This window comes from Piliocolobus tephrosceles, chromosome 11 (genome assembly GCF_002776525.5).
Source record: "Piliocolobus tephrosceles isolate RC106 chromosome 11, ASM277652v3, whole genome shotgun sequence".
Classification (NCBI taxonomy): domain Eukaryota; kingdom Metazoa; phylum Chordata; class Mammalia; order Primates; family Cercopithecidae; genus Piliocolobus; species Piliocolobus tephrosceles.
Window position 1 is genome coordinate 94445474 of NC_045444.1, and position 27152 is coordinate 94472625.

Here is a 27152-nt window from a genome sequence, read left to right on the forward strand (position 1 = left end):
TTCGAGACCAGCCTGACCAACAAAGAGAAACCCCATCTCTACTAAAAGTACAAAATTAGCCGGGTGTGGTGGCACATGCCTGTAATCTCAGCTACTCAGGAGGCTGAGGCAGGAGAATCATTTGAACCCGGGAGGCGGAGGTTGCAGTGAGCCGAGATTGCGCCATGGCACTCCAACCTGGGCAATGAGACCGAAACTCCATCTCAAAAAAAAAAAAAAAAAAAGGAAAGAAAAGCAGAGTTCAAGGCCTGGTACAAAAACAACCTGGTAAACCACAAGTATCACAAAGCAACTGAATATAGCACTTTCTGAGGGAAGAAGGGGTATATAAATGGAACAGCTTTTCTTTCTTTCCTTTTTTTTTTTGGAATGTGCCATACTATACAAATTAAGACTGACTTCTCCCTGTTCCAAATTAGAAACCTGTCTCTCTCTGCCCCATTCATCAGAACTCTGAACCAAAGCACAAAGTTAAAAGTCGAGCAGTGCAAATGAATTTTAGACTGCCTTCCTTCCCTGATTCCCTACTACTACCCTTATCCAACCTATCCTCCACAGGCCAAATTTAGTGAGCACAAAATCTAGACAGCAAAGGGAAGCATCCTATCATATGGAACCTAACTAAGGCAGCTGCCAGAAAGTTCTATTCCTGCCCATTATATAATATGTTTCCTGTTCTTTTCTACCCAGCTTCCTTCTCCCTCTGTTGCTCACTTTTCTTTTTTTCCTGATTTCATTTCTCCAGTTGTCGGATGCAATGAGCTTGCTGAATGGCGCCTTCTACCTACATTTCTCCTTCCTCTTGAGTGTCAGGAATGCTATGAATGCAGTGCAGAGCATGGGCAGTGCACACTCCATCAGAAGGCACACTTCTGAGAGGGAGGTGAATTAGGCAATACCTCTTGTGAAACACCTGAGGCTTTTCTTCCCTCTTTACTAGAAAGTTTCTTGATTCAGCTACTCCAATCTCCACATCTTGAGAACTAAGCTGAGCTGTTCTTCCTTACTCCAATAACACAACAGATTTGCTGACCACATCTGTAATCTAAAGCCACGGAAGTGTACCGTAATTCCAGGATGTCCAGAGTAAGCACTTAGTAAATTATTATTGAATGCCTGAACTTAAAAATATATATACTAGTATAAGACACTGAAATGTCAGTAATTTCTATTTTTTAAAAAACTACTAAAACTAGTATCTCCTTATTTCAAAACCATTTTCCAAAAGTATCTGGGTGACTTAACACAGGTCTTTCATACCTACAGATACATCTATATAAACTAGTAGAGCTTCTTTCTTCTTCTTTTTTCTTTTTTGAGATGGAGTCTCGCTCTGTTGCCCAGGCTGGAGTGCAGTGGCACAATCTCGGTTCACTGCAACCTCCACCTCCTGGGTTCAAGTGATTCTCCTGCCTCAGCCTCCTGAGTAGCTGGGATTACAGGTGCCCACCACCACACCCGGCTAATTTTGTATTTTTAGTAGAGACGGGGTTTCACTATACTGGCCAGGCTTGTCTCAAACTCCTGACCTTGTGATCCACCCATCTCGGCCTCCCAAAGTGCTGGGATTACAGGCATGAGCCACCACGCCAGGTCTAGTAGAGCTTCTTAACTGGCTCAGTGTTTCTGGTCTCTCCAATCCCACCCCGCAAGTTTCTGGTCCACAGTCACTGAGGTCCTTGAGTCAAACAAGGATGATTCACTCAATCCTCACTTTGGGTAATTTATTTTCCAATAGAAAAGACCAGCATCATAACTAACCTAAGTTCAAAACATGGGTTTTCAATGTGCTACCCCTATTTGGCTTTTTTCAATGCAGGAGCAAGGACAAAATTTTAAATGCGGTTTTGGCTGGTAGTGAGCTTCTTGATCATTTTTAAACAACATACTTAAATCTAATAGACTTGAATTAAAACCTTCCAAATCAAGTTTCCATTTAAAGCCATTCTCATGGTAAATTTAATGTCACAAACTGGGGTTTAATGAAAGGAAAATAATTTGATTTAGTTTATAACAGATATCTAGATCAGTGAAGTTTTAAAACTATTTTTTTTTTTTTTTTTTGAGATGGAGTCTCGCTCTGTCACCCAGGCTAGAGCACAGTGGTGTGATCTCAATCTTGGCTCACTGCAACCTCTGCCTCCTGGGCTCAAGCGATTCTCCTGCCTCAGCCTCCTGAATAGCTGAGATAACAAGCACCCGCCACCATGCCTGGTGAATTTTTGCACTTTTAGTAGAGATGGGGTTTCACCATGTTGGCCAGGCTGCCTCGAACTCCTGACCTCAAGTGATCCACCTGCCTCGGCCTCCCAAAGTGCTGAGATTTCAGGTGTAAGCCACTGTGCCTGGCACATTTTTTTTTTTTTTTTTTTTTTGGTAATTTTACTGTTTTAGGAAAGGTGGAAGAATGGGCAGTAGAGGAAAGATGCAGTAATAAGCTTTTACAAAATAAGATTGTTGACCTCAAACTCCTCTTTTGCATCTCATCCTTACATAGCAGTTCCAGAAGCCCTGGGCTTCCCACGATGGGCATAAGCCCGTAGTGACTCAGCGGTCATCTGCTGAATCATCATCTACCCTGCTTTTAGCCACCCCCACATTTTCTGTCAAGACTGATTTTCTAGATTTCACCTTAAAAGGATTTGACAAGGTCAAGATCAATGACAGTTACTGACTGTGGCCATTTTCCTTGCCTAAGGAATTTTAGTAGTCAGCTTTGGACTTGAATGTCTCTTATGAGACAATTTGTGACATGCATATTCACAGTGACCTTCATTCAAGAAGGCAGAGCGAATAGAATCATGTCCAACTCAGGAAGCCTAAATTCTAGTCTCGTTAGGCTCTAGCCAAGTCATTTTGATTCAACGGGGTATATCATAGCTGCTTCTATTTACTTCAACAGTGTGGGATAAGGATGGACGGATGCTTTAACATAGTAAGCTTCTCGAGGAGAGATGCCTTTTATAAACAGGAAGTAGCTGTGACTAGCCTTTTAAGGGGATTTTTAAAGTGAATTCCAATTGTGGGGTTCAGAATTGTTCTTTAATGAGCTTTAGGCTGAAAATCTGCTTCATACCTGCACATTTGAAACTCTGAGCAGTGAGTCCTCGTTCCAAAGACAAAGTCGTCAAAATGCTCAGGAAGCTGGTAGTCACAGATTGGCGTTTATTCTTCCTGAGTTCATGCCCACCCATCTGATCCTTGGGTTTGTTCCTCAGTGTGACTTGCAGGTTTTGCTCTGAACTCCTGGCTGCATTGGCAGCTGTCTTCAGAGCCTCCATCCATTCCTGAGCTCTCTGTCGGGTCTCAGCTCGGAGGCGAAGGACATCCTGGGGGAAAATGACTTGAAAACAAGAGTCGCAGCCATCTAGGTTGTCCATCTGGACAGCCAGACATACATCCACGTTGTAGCTCAACAGTGGATCCTCGTCTAGCTTGCCGGGCTGAAAAGCCATAAGGTAGGCCCTGCTCAGCACAAATGTAAATGCCTTCCAGTTGTTTTGGACAGTCAGCCTGTAGAGAGTCCCTGATTTGAGGATGTTTTGGTACTGTTTGGGGCTATCCAGGACAGGGGACGGTGGCAGCAGCCCACTGGCTTTCTTCTGGAAATAATGATACTGTGCATAGTCATCATGATGGCCAAGCCCTGGTGAGATTGTCAGCTCATTCTGCCGCCCCATGTAACCAGGCACAGCAGCATGCACGACTTCCCAAAGCTTCTGCCCCCAGTCCAAAGCCTCCCATGGTGACTCTGCCTTTAGCTGTAGCTGAGTGTTGTCATACAAAACAGTATCCACCATCCTGGCCTCCAGGTTGCCCAAAACAGATATGCTCTGGAAGTGTGAAAGCTGGTACGTGGCATAGAGGTTCTGATTCCCACTGCTGTCGAGGCTGTAGAAGTATAAGTTGTAAGGTGAAAGTTCTGCATAACAGCTTTGCCAGTAACTGTCATGGTCCTTTCTAATCTCCAGGTAACCCTTCTTTAGAATGTTTGGGAATGTCTGCTTGTGTTCTAGAAAGAAAAAGAGAGGCAAAGTATTAATTAGAATTAGTTAGTTATAAGAAGGCAGGCACAAGAAACCACACAGATCAGGGACTGACAGTCTTCTGGTTCAAATTAAACAAAGTAAAAGTAGCAGAATCCCAAGATGGTACCTAATTGGCAAGAAATAGCTGGGGAAATCTTGAGTCTAAAAACTTTAATTAGGAGGCTGGGTGTGATGGCACACACTTCTAATCCCAGCATTTTGGGAGGCCAAGGTGGGAGGGATTGCGTGAGCACAGGAGTTCAAGACCAACCTAGGCAACATAGTGAGAGCCCATCTCTATAAACAATTAAAAAATTAGCTGGGCATGTAGCACATGCCTGTAGCCACTGTAATCATGCCAATGCACTCCAGCCTAAGAGACACAGCAAGACTCTGTCTTAAAAATAAAATAAAAATAAAAACTAGAACTAGGGTGGAATCACATGTATGAGAATAAGTATGGGGCATGGAACGTGCAACACCAATGGAGTGTGCAACATCAATGTGAGATGCAGAGGTCTGTGTGGAAAACAGAAATACTGGAACGACTGTGACTAGCTATGCCTTGTGAATCTAGGAACCAATCACACTTTGCCAGGGTTCCATGTTTTCTAGGTAATAGTCTATTAACAGTGTATTAGTCTATTAACAGTCTATTCCTACCATTACTTTAAATGGTAAAAACCGCAATTACTTTTGCACCAACCTAACAGTACCAAATACACAAGAGAGAACGTGCCTTCTGCCACTGGACCTAACTCTCTGCTAATACTCTTATCTTTTCTCAGGTTGGTAAAGTGAGGAAAGGTCAATGAATAGGAGACAGCATAAAATGTGCTGCTCACAAACTCTCATTTCTCAGATACCTTCAGCAGCCCTCAAGGCCAGTTCATGGACCTTCTGTCTAGGAACCAGAGATCCAAGCTTGACCCGACTAGCTCACTTTTTAGGTCTCTGCTTAGATGGCAGTTTTCTCTCTGAGCCTGACTGTGCTTATGCTGTTCCCTGAGCTTGCAATGCTCCTTCCAAAGGCTTCAATCAGCAACTGCACACTTACCCTCTTTCAGAAAAAGAGTCTGTCCTGATTCTCCCAACCTCACCTACACACATGCATGCATGCCTGAGTCAGTATCAGGTATCACTACTAAATTATTCTTCTATCATGGACTCTTAGCTCAGGCTATATTATAATAGCTTATTTACATGTCTGAACAAATAAAATAAGTCTTAAATTCTTTTTAAGACTGTCTTTCCTGCTAGACAATCAGTTTCACTGAAGGCAAGGGTAAGGTCTCTCTTTTCATTCTTAGACCACAGCACACTGAACATTGCCTTGTACATAGTGGGTGCTTAATAAGTACTTGTTGAATTAGAAATAAAGCACCTAGCACAATGCTCAGCATATAGTAGGTATAATTTCCCTCCTATCTTCTTTTCTCCCTTTCTCTCTGTTTTACTAGTCATGCCATCCGTAATCAATGATTAGCTGCAATATATACTAGTTTAGTACTTAATAAAAGGGGACTATCATTTCAGAGATTTCCTGACAAACTTATCAGACATGAAAATGACATCCAGCCAGGCGCAGTAGCTCATAATCCCAGCACTTTGGGAAGCCGAGGCGGGTGGATCACCTGAGGTCAGGAGTTCAAGACCAGCCTGGCCAATATGGCGAAACTTGTCTCTACTAAAAATACAAAAATTAGCCAGGCATGGTAGCATGTACCTGTAATCCCAGCTACTCAGGAGGCTGAGGCAGGAGAATCGCTTGAACTCAGGAGGCAAAGGTTGCAGTGAGCTGAGATCATGCCATTGCACTCCAGTGTGGGCAACAAAAGTGAAACTCTGTCTCAAAGGAGAGGAGGAGAAAAGGGGGGAGGAGGGGAGAGAAGGGGGAGGAGGGGAGAGGAGGGGAGGGGGGAGGAGGGGAGGGGAGAGGAGTGGAGAGAAGAGGAGAGGAGGAGAGGAGGAGAGAAAGAAAAAGAAAGAAAAAAGAAAGAAAGAAAAGGAAGGAAGGAAGGAAGGAAGGAAGGAAGGAAGGAAGGAAGGAAGGAAGGAAATAAATGACATCCACGTGAGAGATGTCAATCATCTCCTCCCTGGTAGAGACTTTAATTTCTGAAATGTTTCTCAATCTCTTTGCCGACACACATTGGAGACAGTCATAAACTAATTGAGTCATTCCCTAAAAAAGATAAATCATACTGCCAAAGGGTATGATTTCTGCTTTTGGCTAAAGATTTCTGCTTTTGGCTAAAGAAAAAAAGAGGAATATAGGTCTAGATCTTAAAATAGCAAACCAAAAGAGAAAAGGAGAGAAATGCGGCTGAGAAAAGCCAGTTTTACCTGTTTTACATCTCTGGTCCTGACATTCATTAGTATTTCTGTGGTAACTCAAAAGCCATTAATTTCTTGCAACCCACACTAATCCCTTTGTAGAAAGAGATAATGGATGCCTATTTGCAGGTTATCTTTTTCTTCTGATAATGCAATAAGGGAGGCAGTGCTGTTAGCGACACTGCTGCCACCTCTCCTGGTCTCATTTCCATCAAGCACTGATGACAGTTCAATCTTTTCCATAATAAGACTTAAAACTATGTGTCCCTCTATCCCCATCCCCACTGTGACCCGATGGCTCAGCTGAGTCCGCTGAGTAAAATAAAAACCACCTCTCCTGCTTTTAGCTAGGAATTTTCCTCCCCTCTTCTTATCTCTCTGCGAGCTTTTAACAACAGCTCCCAGGAATTAAAAATTCTACTTTAATTGGGCCCAAACCAGCAGCAAGCCCAGCTAAAACCTCACTCCTTTCTAACTGTAGAAGGTATGGTGGCAGGTGCCAGCTTGGGTGGACTGAATGAGAAGACCGGCGAGGGAATCTTCAAGGTTCCCTCACCTTCTAGATGCAGAATAAGAAGAAAAAATGCACTGGGTTCCAACATTTTTTCCCCACTCACTAAGCAACATTTCCTATCTCTGTTCTCCCAACTCAGCTTCAGCCCTCTTTAAGTGGTACATTAAACTGAAACAGAAAAAATAATTGTGAATCCTAGAATCCTAGGAAATGGCTTTTTTTTTTTTTTTTTTTTTTTTTTGAGACAGGGTCTTACTCTGTCACTCAGCCTGGAGTGCAATGGCATGATCATGACTCACTGCAGCCTTGACCTCCCAGGCTCAAGCAATCCTCTCACCTCAGCCTCCCAGCCAGCTGAGAATACAGGTATATGCCAGCATACCTAGCTAATTTTTGTATGTTTTTAATAGAGACAGGGTTTCACCATATTGCCCAGGCTGGGAAAATGGTGTATTCTTATAGGCTGCTGTTTGTCATGTAATTTCTTGAAAAATAAGAATCAGCTGGGCGCGGTGGCTCACACCTGTAATCCCAGCACTTTGGGAGGCTGAGGTGGGCAGATCACGTGATGTCAGGAGTTCAAGACCAGACTGGTCCAACATGGAGAAACCCCATCTCTACTAAAAATACAAAAATTAGCCGGGTGTGGTGGTGTGCACCTGTAATCCCAGCTACTCAGGAGGCTGAGACAGGAGAATCGCTTGAACCCGGGAGGCAGAGGTTGCAGTGAGCCGAGATCGCGCCACTGCATTCCAGCCTGGGCGACAGAGTGAGACTCCATCTCAAAAAAAAAAAAGAAAAGAAAAGAAAAGAAAAATAAGAAGAAAAATTGCAAAGGTGATCAGCAAGCTATTTTCTGGCGTATCCATTCCTCTCTGGAGGACCTGTTTATACCATACCTTATTAATATATTGTGTGTGATATAAAAGTTACATATGTGATCATAAAGTGCTAGAGAACTACCATTTCTCTAACAACTCTTTCTACTGGATCTGAAGTTTATTTATTTATTTGAGACAGGGTCTCACACTGTCCCCAAGGCTGGAGTATAGTGGCACAATCATAGCTCACTGCAGCCTTGAACTCCTAGAGGCTCAAACAATCCTCCTGCCTCAGCCTCCTAAGTAGCTGGGAGTATAGGCGCACGTCATGATACCTAGCTTATTTCTTTATTTCTTTGTAGAGAAGGAATCTCACTATGTTGCCCCAACTGGTATTGAACTCCTGGCTTCAAACCGTCCTCCCACTTTGGCCTCCCAAAGTGTTTTGATTATAGGTGTGAGCCACTGCACCCAGACTGAAGTTTATTTTTAATATTTCTGCTACTGACAAATCAGAAGCTATGTATTTAAATCTAAGTTTTCATTAATTTACCATAGTTCACCTTTTGTTTCTCTGGGCTGTATCATTTCAACTCATTTAATTAACCCCACACATATTCTTTTAAAGTATTCAATTTCATAAATAATAAAATCTCACAATGACTAATTTGATAAATGAATATCATATAATAATGAAGTGAAAGTGTTTGACTTCATAAATGAATATCATCACAAATGAATACAGTAGACTCTTGAAGAGCATGGGTTTGAACTGTGCAGGTCCACTTTTACCTGGATTTTCTCTGCCACCACTGAGCTAGGAAGAGCAGCCCCTTCTCTTCCTCCTCAGTCTATTGAGCATGAAGATGAAGAAGATGAAGACGTTTATAATCTACTTCCACTTAATGAATAGTAAATATATTTTCTCCTCCTGATTATTTACTTACTTTATGGAGATGGCTATGGCCACCATGGTGCACCTGTCAGCCTGTTTGTGATTTCCTTCCTTCCTCCCTCCTTCCTCCCTCCCTACTTCCCTCCCTCCCTCCCTTTCTTTCTTGAGATGGGGTCTCACTCGGTCACCCAGGCTGGACAGTAGTGGTACAAACATAGCTCACTGCAGCCTTGAACTCTTGAGCTCACGCAATCCTCCCAGATCAGTCTCCAGAGTGGCTGGGACTACAGGTATACACCGCCGCACCTGGTTCATTTTTTAATTTTTTGTAGAGACAGAGTCTTGCTATGTTGCCCAGGCTGGTATCAAACTCCTGGCTTCAAGCAATCCTCCCACCTTGGCCTGCCAAAGTGCTGGGATCATAGGTGGGAGCCACTGTGCCCAGCTTTGATTTTCTTTTCTTTTTCTTTTTTTTTTTTTTTTTTTTTTTATTGAGACGAAGTCTTACTCTTGTCCTGTAGGCTGGAGTGCTATGGCATGATCTTGGCTCACTGCAACCTCCGCCTCCTGGGTTCAAGTGATTCTCCTGCCTCAGCCTCCCAAGTAGCTGGGATTACAGGTACCTGCCACCACACCTGGCTAATTTTGTATTTTTAGTAGAGACGGGTTTCACCATGTTGGCCAGGCTGGTCTCGAACTCCTGATCTGCATGCCTCAGCCTCCCAATGTGCTGGGATTACAGGCATGAGCCACTGCACCCCACCTGATTTTCCAAATAACATTTTCTTTTCTCTGGCTTATTCTATTGTAAGAATACAGTATATAATACATATAACATACAAAATATGTGTTAATTGACTGTTCATGTTATCAGTAAGGCTTCTGGTCAACAGTGGGCTATTAATAAAGTTTTGGGGGAGTCAAATACTAAACATGGATTTTTTTTTTTTTTTTTTGAGAGGGAGTCTTGCTCTGTCGCCCAGGCTGGAGTGCAGTGGCGCGATCTCGGCTCACTGCCAGCCTCGCCTCCCGGGTTCACGCCATTCTCCTGACTCAGCCTCCTGAGTAGCTGGGACTACAGGCTCCCGCCACCGCGCCCGGCTAATTTTTTGTATTTTTAGTAAAGACGGGGTTTCACTGTGTTAACCAGGATGGTCTCGATCTCCCGACCTCGTGATCTGCCTGCCTCAGCCTCCCAAAGTGCTGGGATTACAGGAATGAGCCACCACATCTGGCCCAAACATGGATTTTTTACGGCATGGGGGATTGCCACACCTAACCCAAGTTATTCAAGAGTCAACTGTAATATAATTTATTTTGCAAATGAGTAAATTATCTAATATCACAAATGATCCAGATAGGATCACCGACAAAGAGTATCATCATTTCCCCAAAGAAAACAGAGAAAGGCGAGCAACACAAATCACTGTACCTATGAATTTCATACTGAAACCACAAGACAAATTCCTCATGAAAAAGAAAAACAAAACAAACAAACAAACCAAAAAAAACCCAACTATTTCTCTATTGCTTTCTACTGTGGCTAATACAAAGACTTGGTTCTGGTCCTCCTTAATGAAGATTCCCTTTTCCTTCTCCTCATCCTTACAGTATCCAGTGCAGTGGTTTCGGCACAATAAATGCTGCTTACTGAAGAGGAAGAAGGGAATTTTCCCCGTCATGCACCTGATTCACTTCTCTACTGCCAACACCCCAAAGAGTTTCTCTTTTGCCATTATTTCCTCTATCTGTTCTCAAAAAAGTTTCCATGCTCACGGCCACCTTCATCAAGGCTGAGTCCTCCTCCTTCCTGGCCATTTCACCCACTGTTGCCAGGCTAAACTCTACGGGTATCTCACAGTCCCTCTCACACCCCTCCTCAGGCTAACACTCTTCACAGGTTTCTGGGTGCCACACAGTAAAGTCCATACTCCTTGGCTTGGCCTTAAACATTTCATTATGGAAAGTTTCAAACACACTTGAAAAGCATGTAGAAGAGTAAGATGAATGCCAGGTACGCATTGTTCAGTTGTAAAAATCACAATTTTCTGCCATTCTTCTTTCATCTCTCCTATCCCTCTCCAACTCTTGCTTTTTATTTGTTTTTCTTGCTGGTATGTTTGAAAGCAAATCACAGACATTAGTTTCATTTCACCTGTAAATACTTCAGGGTATATTTCTAGTCTAACAGATAAGATCTTTAAAATATATACGATACTTTTTCATTACTTTTTCATACCCAACAAAACTGATAATTCCTTATCTAATACCCAGTCTGTGTCTATTTTTCCCAGGTTGTCTCAAACATCTTTTTTTTTTTTTTTTGAGATGGAGTCTCGTTCTGTCATCCAGGCTTGAGTGCAGTGGCATGATCTCGGCTCACTGCAACCTCCACCTCCCCGGTTCAAGCAATTTTCCTGTATCAGCCTCCCAAGTAGCTGGGATTATAGGCGTGTGCCACCACACCCGGCTGTATTTGTAGTAGAGACAGGGTTTCGCCATGTTGGTCAGGCTGGTCTCGAACTCCTGACCTCAGGTGATCCACCCGCCTTGGCCTCCCAAAGTGCTGGGGTTACAGGCATGAGCCACCGCGCCCAGACACATTTCTTTAATATAGATAGTTTGTTTGAATGAGTTCATATGTTGATTTCATTGACATGTCTTTTAAGTTTTTTAAATCTATAACAGTTCTCTCTTCCTCCTTTTTTTTCATGCCATGTATTTCTTGAAGAAGCTGGTTCATTTATCCTGTAGAATTTCCCACATTCTGGATTTGGCTGAGTGTATCTTCACAGAATTACTTCAATGTTTCTGTTTCCCACGTTTTCTGTCAACTGCTACTTGAACCTCAAGGTTCAGTGAGGTTTTTTGTGTTTTCGTTCTTGGTGGCTTTTTGGTTTTGTTTCTGTTTTGTTTTTGCAAGAGTATGTCACAGGTGGTTGTCCCACTTCTAGGGATGTTAAGATAATTAGGGGGTTCAGGGTATATTAGCCTGACCCCTCCATCATACATTTCCTCAGAAACCCCTCACACAGTGCTGCCCTGCTTAATTCCACCATCTTTCTGTCAGCTGACCGAATCACCATTTCCATGGCTCACCTCCTCCTGACCTTCATGCATTTTCTCCACAGTCCCCCACCTAGATCTTCCTTCGTCTCTGCTTGTCCGAGTTCTCCCCATACTTGAGGGCTACAATAAAATCTTATCCATTCCTGAAGCCTTTCTTCATCCCTTCTAGTTGAAAACAACTGTCCTCCTCTGAATCTTCATGGCTGTATGTCTATACCATTCTGATGACTCAGAGTCATTTTTGCCTTCAAATACTATTTCATGCTCACCAAATATTTATTAAATTTTATAATAAAAATTATTCCCCAAATCAGTAAGAAATGTAAAAGGAAAAAAAAAGTTTCCACTTCTACACCCTAGTACCCACAAAATTCTCCTGCCCAGACTGTATACTGTTTGATATGAACCCTTTAGACATTTTTTATAAATATATACAGATAAAATAATTAGGTTTGTTCACATATATTAGCATATATAATTACTGAACTATTAATGTGCTTTCATTTTGGTGACTTTATAGAATTTTGCCTTTTTAAAAAATACAATGTTCCAGATCACAATAAACGAAATGTTTAGGTAACCTACTTTACCAGGGAAATCTGGACTGCCTGAGTCAGAATAATGAATGAATCCACAGGAATAGGATTCTGAAGATCAGGCAATAGTTGGAATGAAAGACAAAGTGCAACCTTTTAATGTTTTCAAAGAACTCAAAAGCCATGTGGTGCCAATATTCCAAATCAAAATTATCTAGGAAAATTTAAATGAAATACTTAAGTTATTATAATAAGATTAATAAATGTGAAAAAAAGCCACAGCAGAAAGTGGATGGAGTACTCCTAAGACTGCAGTATAACACCCTGTCCTCGACAGGCTCACCCGGACTGCTTCTCTGTCAAAGTTTAGCAGATCTATGACACTTCTTTCACTGGATCATCTTTCTTCTCAGTTTCTCTACAGGCTATCCAGGCTATAGTAAGCTGAAAGGATAAATGATATTATCTGAAAGTCAGGAAACAGGATTTACAACTGTTATATAGGCTCAAAGACAAGGAAGCAAAGCAATTTGACCCGCATTTATGGAGCACCAACTACGTGCAAAGCAGGGCACTAAGCTTTGTTGGAGACACAAAGGTGACAGAAGTTCTTAAGGTCCTTACAATTTGGTTGTGGTAAATTACTCGAATATAGACTTCTCCATCATTATAAAAATTTTTTGGTTTTTTTTTTTTGAGACAGGGTCTTGCTCTGTTGACCAAGCTGAAGTGCAGTGGCATGTTCATGGCTCACGACAAGCATCAACCTCCCAGGCTCAAGAGATCCTCCCACCTCAGCCTCCTGAGTAGCTAGGACTACAGGTGTGCGCCAACTACGCCCAGCTAATTTATTTTTATTTTTGTAGAGACAGGGCCTCGCTATGTTGCCCAGACTGGTCTCAAACTCCTGGGCTCAAGCAATCCTACTGCCTTGGCCTTCCAAAGTGTTGGAATTACAGGTGTGAGCCACTACGTGAGGCCTCCATCAATATAATTGATTAGCTAAAGATAAAAGAAAAGAAGCATCACTTCAGAACAAAGGTATTCCTCTGATTTGGCTGGTCTTCACTTATGGCCAATACCAACAATCTGTATTCAACTGCTACTTCCTCTTGCCTTTTAGGCCCCGTTTCCAGCTTTGCAGACACCATGCCACTTGGTTCAACCTCACCTAACAGCTCTGGCCCAGGTGCTGCCAGCACTGCACTGACAGCCTGGGCCAGGAGAGAATGTGGTTAGACTTCCTGAGAACCATTCAACCACCTACCAGACCCACTCCCTCCTCTAAGGCTGTGTACTTCTCCAAGATTAGTTACACCCTCTAGGTTTCAAAATTCCACTCTAGCCACCGACTCTAATTCCAGGGGACTACTAAACTTCATCTCTTATACACTGCCCCACTGTCAGCTCCACCCACTGTTGGTCTCAAGTAACAACCCCTCCTGGCACTGTCTAAAGCAAAGATAAAAGTCAATTTTCATCGACTGCTATTGACTTCCTGGAACTCTGCACTGAGAAAGATGCTGAGACCACATGTGGACTCAGTGGGAAAGAACCCTGGGGTGTTGCTGTGGTGGGTAATAATGTGAGTTATGCATTTGCCCTCTGGTTTTAGGATCTTGACAACACAGTTCCTTACCCTCTTTGACTCCAGAGACAAATTCTGTCTTCCACAACAGTAATATCCTAGACCTTTTAGAACTCTTCATAATAAAGTTCTTATCAATTCCAACCTGGTTCTCCTTCATTCTTTACACAGGCATTTTTCTCAGTCCACCTCACCTGCCTTCTACTCCATCTTCATGAGGGCCTTCAATCACAAAACTCTTCCACCTCACCCTGTACAACCTCTTCCCTGTTTCACTGGACTCCTAGCTTCTCAAGATCCTGTGGTCAGTAGTTAAAACTCGTTTTCTCTTACCTCTCTGATTTAATCACCAATTCTGCATCACACCATCATCTACATTCTCTATTTAAGTCTAGCTTTCTTAAGCAAGAGATAGAAGTGCTAACCCCAGGAAACACAAATTCATATTGCTCACCTTCTATCATATCTTTAATCTGATAATCTGATCTTCTATTCATTTCAGTGGATCTGAAACACAATCCCCAGAACAGTATATCCATACCATCTTCACTTTCCTCAAACACCTAATTCCACGGTCTCTTTCTCTGTGCATTGTAGGGACCTCTTGTATATATAAGATATTTGGCTTCACTTCAACATCATACTAACCCATTTCCTGTAGAGGTGCCACAGAGCTTAGTGGTTAACGCCACAGTTGCTGGAGCAACCAGCCTAGGTTCAACTCCTAATTCTGCCCTTACTGTCTACGTGACCGTTGACAAATTATTTAACCTGAGTCTCAGTTTCCTCATCTTTAAAGTGGGACTATCATAGTAGTATGTACCTCAGTGTACTGTTGTGAGGAAGAAATAAGTAGCTCTTAGGACAATGCCTGACACTATGTAAGTGTTCAATAGATGTTTTCCGTTTCAGCCTTTTAGTATCAAAAGAAGAAACTTTTTGCTTCCTTGCTATAGCAGACCCTTCCACCTCTACTGTTAACAAGCTCCTTCCTACTTCTCTAGAATCCCTTCTTCTATAACATGTTGCAGTTCTCTCTCTACTAACCTCCTTTCCTCTATCTTCCAATATCCCAAGGTTTACTGTGTCTATTAAAAAATTATTTGCTTGATCCTACCCCCTCATGGCTGAACTGTCTTTTTCCTTCAGATTCCATATGCTTACAATGCTTCTTCTTCCTGGTCCACATGACCTGGCCTCTGGCTATTGCTCTGACCTCATCTCACATCATCTTATAACCTTTCTCTCACTCCAGCCACAATCCTCTCTTAGGTTCCTTGAACAAGCCAAGCACATTCTAGCTCTGAGGCCTCGGAGTTGCCATGTTCTCTATCTGGGGCTTCTCTCCCCAGTTCCACTATCTTATTTGCCTCTCTCAGTGTTTCACTTCAAAAGTGCTCTCCTCAGTGAAGCCATCCCTTAAACACTCAGGTTAAAGAGCCCCTCAATTGTTCTCCATCACACCTCTTGCTTTATTTCCTTCAAAGAACTCTCTCCTCCTGAGAACAGGGACCTTGATATCTCTCTCCTTCCTGAATACCAGAGGCTGGCTCCATAAATATTGCTGACTGTATCAGCAGAGGACTTTGCTAGAATCTGTGGAGATACCAAGCCAATCAGACACAGATCCTGTCAATAGAGTTTACAGCCCATAGTGGAGAAAAGATGGGCCCCAAAGTATCTGCAATATGCAGCAAAAAGTACTCAGAGCCTTCTAACATGCAAGAGAAGAAAGAGAGGGCTTTTGCCTGGGAAGTTCTTGAAAGTCTTGAGAAGGAGGTGGCATCTGAGGTAGACTTTGAAAACAGGATAGAATTGATATTCAGAGATGGCAGGAAGGGGTAAAGAGCATTTCAGACGGTGGGCCTTCACTTAGATTTTCTCTTTCCTTTATCCGTTATCCTCCATCTATCCCCAATTACAGCCCTTCTTTTCCTTTCATTGGAAGGAAACTTTCTCTTCATTGTCACTATCACCCTAATTTGAGTCCTCATCACACATCATGACGCCTGGCAGACCTGATTGGTTTCCATCCCTTAGTTCTTTCCACCTACCAATCATTCCATGTACTGCTGGGGTCTGAGGAGACCCATTGAAGACCATTCCTTTTCCTCACCCAACTTTTGAACCAATTGAGATGGACAGAGGGTGGCTAGATACATGGGGATCGAAACATCAGCCAGTTGGAGGATACAACTTAGTTGTGTAGCAGCAAATTGAACCCCAGGATTTCACAGACTTACCTCTGAGTCACAAGCATCACTGGATAGCCAGAGGCCTCCCCTCCTGGGAAACTGCCCGTGAAGGGCTGATGGCATGGAGGAGCAGACCTGGGCGAGCGGACCAGAATCAGTGCTCTTAGGAGAGCAGCTGAATTACCTGGTTCATCTCCTAAACTTGCCAATAAGTCACTCCTCCTTCTCATGGGTGGAGTGTGCAAACGGATGGAGAGAGGCCAAGAGTGCCATTCTAGCTGATGTCCCTTTACATGGACACATAAGGCCACTGAAAGTGAGGGTCCCTGCTACCCTATCACCACCTTTCACCCCACCAACTTCCACATTTCTTATCAAATACCCTTTAATCTTGAGTCTCAAGACATGTGTGGGTGCTTCTTGCCAAATATATCACAGTAAGTCTATTCGTATGGCTTTGAAGGTCCTCCAAAGTCTCAGCCTACTACTCCAAAATGTCCCCCTGTTCTAGGTTAGCCTCCTGACCATCTCATACATACGCTGTGTTCTTTCCACCTTGACTTCGTGCTCAACTCTCAAAGTTCAGCTGAAATAGCCTTTCCTCAGTGAAGACTCCTCTGGCATTCTGAATCATAATCATCACTCTTTTCTTCCATTCCTGGTTAATAAAACACAGTTTTCCAAGTCAATTTGTTTCATACTATAGTACTCAACTATGTTTAAGCCAGAAACAAAGGGAAAAAATGAACTAATGTTAGGTCTTTGTCCTCCTCGTCACAGGCACATCAGGGCACACTAATCATGCCACTGACACACATGTCCATAGCAAAGAACACGAAGACAATGATACTACAGGAACCAAAGCCAGACTGTGTCTTGCACATATTAAATACGCTCCACAGGCCCTGGTACAGTGTTGGTCAGTGGAGTACACAGATGGTATTCCACAGATATTTTTATTAACAAATTTGTTATGGTAGAAATGAACTAGTCTTTTCTATGGCTACGTTGGAGACTTTCTTTTTGGGTAAAAAAAAGGATATTCCATTCATTTTCCCTTCATAAATCTAGAAAAAAGATTACCTATGTCAGCTCTAGTGGAAACAGACCTGTAACATATCTGGCTACATATTAGCTAGATATACCAGTTTAGGGATCTCTTCTATCCAGTTCTTTGCAACAGTGAAAGAGCATAAGAGCATAATCTCTTCCATCCAGTTCTTTGCAACAGTGATAGAGCATAAGTCAATACATTCCTGGCCAATTTTTCTCAAGTGAGAACCTGACTAGGAGATCACAGATCCAACTTTTTAAAAGCAGAGTTTTTCTGTCTTCTGTGATGAGGGCAAGCCCTAGCCTTTGTTGAGCTTTTTGACCCAGGAAACAATTCCAAACATTGCCTTTCAAACATGCTTATTCTTTGCCATGGTGAGCTTTTGGCTCTACATCTCTAATCTATAGGAATTAAATATAAAAGACCCTCCCATACTGAGGCTGCTGGATTTGAGGCATAAATGGCATTCCATTACGATTTCTTGATGCAGCCTATAGAATTAGAGACTTAGAGTCAGAAGGGATCCTAGAAATTCCACTAATACATCCACACGTGAGGCAGAACCTATCAGCTGCCTTCATCAACAGAACCTAATTTTGTTCAGGTATGGGGGCAATACGCTCAGGAAAGATGGCCTCTCCCCTGCCCTGTGAAAAGAATAATAATTTGTTTAACCCAATCACAATAAGCCTATTTTCCTTTGCCAGAGATTGCCTTAGGGGTGGACATGTGACCCAGTTCTGGCCAAGGAGCGGGCGCTATTGGGAGCCTCTGGAAAAAAGACCCAGAAGAGATGCCCTGCTTTCTTTCTTCCTGGCTTTTACTGTTGGTATTTAAGAAAACGATCCGAACGCACTTGGGAAGTTAGGAAAAATTTTTTAAACAATGATCCTTGGGGCAGCTGTAGCCACTTTGTACCAACGAGGGGAGAGAAGAGAAATCACCAATATACCAAGGACAACAAAGCAAAAAGATGGAAAGCCTGTAGGTTCTGGATGACCCCAAGACCACCTACCCCTGGGTATCTTGTTAAGTGTTCATTGCATAAGTCCTCGACATTCACTAAGTGCTCAATAGTTATCTGTTAGATAAAAGAAAAAATACAATGATATTTTGGCCTTACTATTTGTGCCACTTTTGGTTGAGTACTTTACTTGCTTCTGAAAGCATTCTAACTGACTGAACTCATTTGGAAAGGTTCCAGGAAGCAAAATGACTTGGCCAAGGTTATACCACAAAGTGGGCAAGTTGAGAGTGGAACTCCAACCTCCAGACTTTAAATCTAGATCACACTGTGTTTTATTTGTGGTGGAGGGCATGAGTCCTAGCCTTCCTCAGGCTGGAGAGGCAGTATAACACAGTGGTTATGTGCAGTCTTGGAGTTAGTCTTGGCTTAGAATCCTAGCCCTGCCACATACTAGCTGCATAGCCTTGGATGAGGTCATCTTCTCTAAGCCTCAGTTTCCTCCTTTGTAGATCAGGATAATATCATCTATTATGTTAAACTGTTGTGATTATTAACTAAGATAGTGAATGAACACTTCTTAGCACAGAGCTGGGCATAAAATTATCGCTCATTAAGTGATACTGTCTTACTGACAGTATTAATAATAACAAACTTCATTCAACTTGAATCAAGCTGTAACTAAGGAGAAAGGAAAGAGAAGCCTTTCCATTTTAAATAAAAAACAAAACATCACTATTCTGTCCTGATTTTTAAGCACCAATACACAGAATTCAACCTTCCATGTGCTCATGCTTGGTACAGCACAGTACCTTCAAAGGACTTCCAATCTGGTGTGGGAGATAGATGGACAAGCAATTATCTATCGTGCACAGCAGAGTAAAGTGTGCCATGGGAACATAAAGTGAAAGGGGGAAAAAAAAAAGAATTTTAATTGAGAAAAATCTGGAAAGGTCCCAGGGAGGACAGGGCATTTGAATTGGCCCTTGAAAGATAATGGAGGATTTCTGGAAAGTGAAAAGGGCAGGGAAAGTATTCTGGGATGAAGAGGCAGCAAAGGCCCAGGAGCTTTAAAGCACATGGCACTTTCAAAAATGGCAAAAAGGCTCAAAAGGAAGAAGGTGTGGGTGATAAGGTTGGGAAGATACCTGGATGCTTTATAAAGTTTACACTTGATTTTGTAAGAAATGGGGAACTGTGGTTCACTTTTGAGAACAAAGTGATATGAAAAGATTTGCGTTTTAGAAAGAAAACTTTAGCAGTTTATAAAATTAGTAACCATAGTTTTCCTTAGCCAAAAAGAAAAAAAAATAAATTAGTAGGACAACCAGGAAAAAATATCAGACATTTTGATTTAAAGGTTCCCAAAGAGAAGTGTTATGAATCAGAACGTGGGCTGTCAATGAGGCATATTGGGTTTCCAAATAGCTGCCACAGGCCAACATTCAATAATGTAACCAATGGAAACTATACGACCATATAAAATCAATTTTCTGTGACCTATTTTAGCAACTTCTTTGTACTGACTAATCTTGCTGAAGGGTGAATCATAAATTCAGCAAGAGACCATGTCCTGGTGACCTCACTTGTTCTTAGCCTGCAGGAATATTCCCACCTCTACTGGCTCCAAGGCTTTTGAGAAACATCATAATTGAAAAAGCAGTCATTTTAGTATAAGTCCCAAATTTGGCTTTTTTTTTTAAAAAGTGAAAGATGGGGAAAAAGGGAACCGAAACAGAGTAACACAAAACCTGGGATAAAGAAACTCTACTGCCATGGTTTTTCTAGCCCTAAAGAAAATCTCTGCTTGAGACCTTCTCCTGAAGTACTTAGAACAAGAAAATACAGGCATAGGAATGGTACCAGGTCAGCAGAGAGTGAAACCGACGGAAACAAAAGCCCAGTTGACCACTGCCCTTGCCAAGCAGATGAAAATGTGAACACAGTCAGGAATGGAAAAGTAAGTTAGATTCCGGCAGTTTGTTGAGTTTCAGAGCTCTGTAGCTAATGCAAAGAATTTCTTTAAAATTTTTTTATTTTAAAAATTGCAACAACGGTTCACCCAGAAGTAGAGTTACAAGACACACAGAAATCTTTCTGTGTTAAATAATTTCAACCATACCTACGTTTTCATTACAATTTTTTATTATCTGACTACAGTAATTAGCTTCCACACAACCATGAGTCAGGGTCAGTTCAAATACATCCTAAAATGATATAATTTCGGAGTTGGGAAGGACAATAGAGATAATTTAACCTGCCTCAGTAGGTTTGTAAACCAAACGTAATAGACAATAAAGTTGTCTATATACAGCCTCACTTCCTCTATGTGTCTATACTTTGTTATAAGTGTGTGTGTGTATAACCTATATTTCATATATATGTTCACATGTTCACATGACTTTTTATGTTCCTACCTTATGATACGTTTATGTTTAGATTGTAATTCTGAGATGTTAAGATCTTGTTTCCTTTATCCCACAGGGAAGTCCTTGGTGCTTATGATTGTGTCATTACTCAATGAACAAGAACAGACAACAGTGATGCAGAGGGAAAAGGGTTTAGTACAGACACTAGTGAAGAGCATGTCTTTATACAACTAAGACTAGTGCTAAGACTAGAAATCAGCCATTCTTTTTTTTTTTTTCATTTTCTGGAATTGACTTGTAAGAAATCAGCCATTCTGGTAGTAGGATCAGGGCCCATTCTCAGGGCTGGTTCCCAGTCATACCTTGCTATAGCTACCAAGGGCATAGCAAACGCTGGGATGGCAGTAAGGAGAAGCACTGATCCTGAGAAAGCTTTGGTGTCCACCACCTACCTTGAGGTTCTTCAGAGATAATTGCCTCTGCTGTCACTCTGCCTTAGATCTATTTCTTCCCATCATCACTTTATGACTTAACCCTGAGACAGAACTATTCAATCCTCAGATGATGGAAATGGTGTTAACTATTTAAGATGGGAAAAAAGCCACATCCCATCAACTGGTGGCAACCTTCATCCACTAGCACAGCCGACATTCCTTCTTAAGAAGTCAGAGCTAGGTCTGCCTCTGCCTGAGGCAAGGCAATCTCCCAAGTAAAACAGTTAAAAAATGGGCCAAACACGTGTATACCTATGTAACAAAACTGCACGTTCTGCACATGTATCCCAGAACTTAATGTATAATAATATTTTTTAAATGGGGCAAAACCCCACAGCTCTCCCTTCCATGCTTACAAACCCATCGGGGTCGGTTCACTTCAGCTGTTGCCATGCTAACATTAAACAGTATGAAAGGCAAAGTGACTGTCTTCCTTTTGTGGATTCATTGGTCTCCTAAGAAACTGTGACTGGCTCTGTGTCCGAGTATTTCAGCTAATAAGTTAAATGCAGGGAACAATCCTTGCTTAGCTGGATTGCTTTGGCGTGCCTCAGTTTTTCTGAACCAGTGATAGAGTTACAAGGCATACATAAATCTTTCTGTGTTAAATAATTTCAACCACACCTAAGTTGGTTAATTTTAGTTCAGTGAACATTATCGTACTGATCCCCACCAATACCCCCATAGGGATTTACTGCCAATGAGGTTTTCAAAGTAGAGGGCTGTGGAGACTGAGGACCACTAGCTTCCAAAGTAAGGGCACAGCACCAGCTTAGTGGTTAAGAGCCTGGACTCAGAGGAAGACTGCCTAGATCCAAATTGAGGCTCCACTTCTCCCTCACTGTGGGAATTCGAACAAGTTACTTACGCTTCCTGTGCCTCAGTTTCATCATCCTTAAAACAGGACCAATGAAAAACCCATGTCACAGGAGTGTTCTATAAATTAAATAAGCTGCTACCTATAAAGCACTTGAAATTGTCAGTGAACAAAGTGTTAGCTGCCACTGCCACTGCCATTATTATTATTTTTCCCCTCTCTTTCCACCTGGGCTGTCTCACTCACCCTGAGAACAAACACACTGGGTGCTCAGATGTTGGCTTTTAAACAAACAATTAATCTGGTTCATGTATTCTGCTCTCAGATATCCCTTTCCCATTCTAGGAAAGCAGTGGTCTCCAAATCCAAAGCAATAATCTTCTATAAAGAAACACAATTAAGGAAGAGAGAAAAGTTGAAAAACGTTATAAAATTATCTCAAATGATTGCCAACTTCAGAAAGACTAAAGGGCAAACCACAATGACCTCACCAGGCTTTGTGCTCATCAAACAGCAGTCAGATTCCTGTAAGAAGGGAAATCTTAATTGTGCCTACGCAACTCAGGAGTCTGAAATGGTATCTAAATAGCTCTCCAAGCTCTCCAAGACCAGAGTAACATTCTTCCAATGTTAGGGGCACTTTATAAGCCACACACAGTCAGGGAGGGGAAAGTAAACACGGGGAGAGAAAATCAAAAAATCAGGGCAGCTTTTGAGACAAAAGCCTATCTTCATTTTTCAGTATTTACTGCTGCTACAGAGCTTCACAGAGAGGATGTACAAATGCTTAATGTTGATGTGAAGGTGGAGAAAGGGAGGATGTCAGAAAAGAGGGTGGAGTCATTTTTTCTAGAAAGACACAAACCAGCTAAAGAAGTTAATGTCTTTAATTTATCAGCTTAGTTCTTACCAGGATTACATTCATTTTACATTAAAAAATTTTCGAGCACATATTTTTGAGCACACGTTCAAAGCACTAAGTTAGATACTGAAGATAAAACAATGGGTAAAATTCTCAGGTGAAAAGTAACTTTAAAAAGAAAGAAAAACAGCCGGGCGCGGTGGCTCAAGCCTGTAATCCCAGCACTTTGGGAGGCTGAGACGGGCGGATCACAAAGTCAGGAGATCGAGACCATCCTGGCTAACACGGTGAAACCCCGTCTCTACTAAAAATACAAAAAACTAGCCGGGCGAGGTGGCGGGCGTCTGTAGTCCCAGCTACTCGGGAGGCTGAGGCAGGAGAATGGCTTAAACCCGGGAGGCGGAGCTTGCAGTGAGCTGAGATCCGGCCACTGCACTCCAGCCCGGGCGACAGAGCAAGACTCCGTCTCAAAAAAAAAAAGAAAGAAAAACAAATGGGTAAGAAACAATCACTTCCATCAGTGACTATAAACTCTGGTGTGAATGACAATTAAGTAGCTGATCACAAATCAGTATGAGAGAGGGAAAGAATGGTCTATTTCCCATTAACAAACCAGTTAATAACTATGAGAAAGTATACCACAGGAAGGCCAATTCATTTCAAGAAATATTTATTGTGAGGCCCATTTTATAACAAAAAAAAAAAAAACACCTTGAAGTGCTTGTTAGTGTCACTTTGATTCTCATTGATGGATTTCAAATTCAATTTATAATAGTAACAATATCATTCAATGTTTAAAACTTTTATTAAGTGTTCAAGCGTACTGAACATGGTTCTAAGAAGCACTGTAGATGTTTTAACCCATTTAATGACCGCAAGAAATTGAGGTCAGTACTACCATTACCTGATAGTTTATGTCCAAAAAAAAAAAAAAAAAAAAAATTAACATGGGGGTACAGAGTGATTAAGAAACCTGCCCTACGTTATACAACTAGTAAGTACTAGAGCAAAGTTGGAAACTCTAGCAGTCTAGGTTTAGAGTCAGTGTTTCTAACAAACATGCTACTTTGTTTGACCAGAATTTCAGACCAGGCTTCCCTATTCGCAAAATAGCTGCTACACCCTAGCTACCCACAGCCCTCATTATACCTGAGCCCAATTTGCTTTATGTACCCAAAACAGCATTTATCCTCAGAAAGGCTCAAGAGCCTGACTATTCATCACCAATTGAGACAGAAGACGTAGAGGTCCTACCTGATGAAGAAGACTCTCTGACTTGTTACAGGAGGAAGGAAAGGGATGAAGCGGGGTAGGAAGAAGGAGCAGAGGAGGGAAGACGCACTTTGATAAGCCTTTAAGCTATTCAAGGTGAGTTCAGAAAAGGAGCCAGGTAAAAAAATGAACATTAACTGGAGAAAACATAACCATGCAGTAATAACACCCACAAGTAAGAGAATGACTGGGATAGACACAAAACCTCGTCAAAAGAAACCCATTGACAAAATTTTATTTCTTCTGAAGAGCCCCCAGCCTTTCATTAACCCTTGTTAACTAAGAACAGCAGGAGTGGGAGAAAGGAGGATTATGAGTCATTTGAGACACTTTGAATTTGAGGTGCCCGTGGTACATTCCAACAAAAATGCTCACCAGGCAGTTGGAGATGCGAGTCTGCAGCTCAAGGAAGAGGTCTTACCTGACCCCAAATCTCCTGGGTCCTCATCTTCAGCTCTAGCCAAGGTCCTGCACTGCCTCCCTCTGCTTTTGGCATATTCCTCAGGAGAAACAATGAGTCTTTCTTCAGTTTGGATTACTAACTTAAAAGGTTTTAAAGTAAATTTTACTCAGAGATCTTGGCTGATTTTGACTAGCAGGCACCTGGATATTGGCACACCCCTCCAGAATGCTTGTGAGAATACCAACTTGTGAGAATAGGTGATCAGCCATGCAATCTAGAACTGCAGCCTGAAAATGGGTGGCCACTGCTTGCCCCTGCCCTTCAACTGATGAGCAATAGGAACATGATTTATCTTGCCTGCTCTCCAGAGAATGCCAGAAAGAAAAGGTATCAAAAACTTGGCATGCCATTTACCCACATTTGCTATCTCCCGGATGACTAAAAGGTGGCAATAGCTGGGAGCAATTGCTCACGCCTGTAACCCCAACAGTTTGGGAGACCTAGGTAGGAGGATTGCTTGAGCCCAGGAGTTTGCAACCAGCCTGGGCAACATAGCAAGACCTTGTCTCTACTAAAAATAATAATAATAAAAAATTAGCCAGGCATGGTGGTACACGCCTGTAGTCCTAGCTATATGAGGCGGAAGGATTGCATGAGCCTGGGAGACTGAGGCTGCCGTGAGCTATGATTTACACCACTGCACTCCAAACTGGGCAACTAAGTGAGACCCTGTTGGAAAAAATTTTTTAAATAAATAAATAAATGGTGTTCAGAATATATTATACTGATACTTGCAAATGCCATTTGTTACAGCTGACTTTTCAAAATACCACTCAGTTCTCATATTTCAACATAATTTAATATTAAACTTTTTTAAACATGAGAATTAAAGTAGAGCACTCAAAGGAGCAGTTCAGGTCTTTAGAGAGCCTAAGGAAGGTTGAGTTCTTGTATTTATAATCAAAACAAGCTAGGAAAAAGAAAATTGGAAATATGACACCCTCTTAACTTGGGCTACACCAGGGATTTAGGATAGTTAAGGAGGCTTTGTGATTAAAAACCTAAATGAATGCCAAGAAACCAAAAAAAAACTACTGAGGTTATTTGCTAATCAGAAGGTGCAACTGCTTGTACATGAGCTCAAGGCAAAGCTATCATTCTGCTAGGCACTGGGCTCACAGCAACTTGTATGTCCCTTAACATCTTTTTTTTTTTTTTTGAGACAGTCTTCCTCTGTCGCCCAGGCTGGAGTGCAGTGGCGCCTTCTCACTGCAACCTCCACCTCCCAGGTTCAATCGATTTTCATGCCTCAGCCTCCCAAGTAGCTGGGACTACAGGAGCGTGCCACCAAGCCCAGCTAATTTTTGTTCTTAGTAGAGACAGGGTTTTGCCTTGTTGTCCACACTGGTCTCTGACCTCAAATGATCCGCCTGCCTCAGCCTCCCAAAGTACTGGGATTACAGGCATGAGCCACCATGCCCAGCCATGTCCCTTAATATCTAATCAGTCATCAAGTACTGTGCTTTAAAATATCCTTTTCTTAGCCAGGTGTGGTGGCTGATGCCTGTAATCCCAGCTGCTTGGATGGCTGAAATGGAAGGATTGCTTGAGCACAGGACCAGCCATAGCAACATAGCAAGACCCCATCTCTAAAAAAACCTGAAAAAATTAGCTGGGCCTGCCTGTAGTCCCAGCTACTTGAGAGGCTGATGTTGGAGGATCCCATGAGCCTGAGAGTTTGAGGCTGCAATGAGCTACAATTACACCATCGTATTCCAGCCTGGGAGACAACAAGACCTTGTCTCTAAAAAAACGGATTTTAAAAGAAGAAAAAATATATACAATGTCCTTTTCTTTTCAATCCCACGGTCACTACCCTTGGTTAGATATCAGACTGGTGAGAGCCTAGCAGAGAAGACAAGAAATTACAAGTCATGAATTAGAGTGTAAAAAATAAAGGATTTGAAAAGGATGAATTTCAGGAACACTGCATTTCCTTAACAGACATACTAAACTATATCCTTGCCTTGGGTTACACTTATAAGCTAATTTTTATAATTAAAATGTTGAACGCGTCGATAGAATACCATGCAATGATAGAAACTGAAGTAATACTAAAACAGCAGTGAAGTACCAAAAATGGTCTCCCAGTTAATTGAGTAGAAGCCATCTACACTAAAGGTTAAGTAGGGTGACTGAGAGTCATTAGTAACAAAAATTGATAGCCTGTATAAATGAGATTATCTCAAAGGAAATTCTGGGGAAAATGGAGAGTTTGTTGTGTCTCACAGAAGAGCAAGTTCATGAGTACGTATTCATGTGCACACATATGTGAATAAAGTATGAGGAGAAAAGAAATTCAAGATCCTCTGCCATGAGGGAGGACCTAACCACCCTCTCCAGCCATTTCCTGTCACTGCTGGCTACAGGGTCCTTTGCTCTACTTGCCAGGGTCTGCTTGCTCTCTTCTGCACGCCCTTCTCCCCACCTTTGTTTACACTGTAACCCTGACCAAGTGCCATGTCCTGTGATGTTCTGTTTGCATCTTAGTGTCCTTCCAGATGTAGCTCAAGTTCCATGTCCCCTTGCAAGCCAAGCCCTTCCTGAGAAGCCCAACCCACAGTGTCTTCTCCTTCTTCTGTCCTCTTACGGTCACTGCCACTCACTCTTATATGGACAGTAAAATGAAAGCCCCTCCCACACATTTGCACGGCCCATCTACTGTCTCTCATTACCAAGTACCTTCTTGAGTTTTTGCTGGTGTTGGATCCCCTAAGCTAGATGAAAAGTTCTTTAGGACAGGGATTGTGTCTTCACACATCTTTAACTCCTTCCTAGCATAGGCTCAGCCCAACGTACGATCTACTGTAAGAATAGGCAGTATCATACAACGTGCACAGGAAAATACTATTAATACATTAAGTATGAGAGTAT

At 42.1% G+C, this 27152-nt stretch overlaps 1 protein-coding gene across 9 annotated transcripts in view; it reads right to left on the reverse strand.

The window, feature by feature from the left end:
* Window positions 1–27152, reverse strand: part of PLEKHM3 (pleckstrin homology domain containing M3) — a 225924-nt gene that overhangs the window by 172311 nt on the left and 26461 nt on the right. For 8 of the 9 annotated variants that reach the window (XM_023219826.2, XM_023219834.1, XM_023219795.3 and 5 more), the window contains one exon: window positions 3077–4012. In XM_023219826.2, the coding sequence (XP_023075594.1) occupies window positions 3077–4012 (936 nt within the window). Of the gene's footprint in view, window positions 1–3076; window positions 4013–14242; window positions 14678–27152 lie in introns of those variants that run through there. The other variant, XM_023219861.3, reaches the window with a different exon arrangement.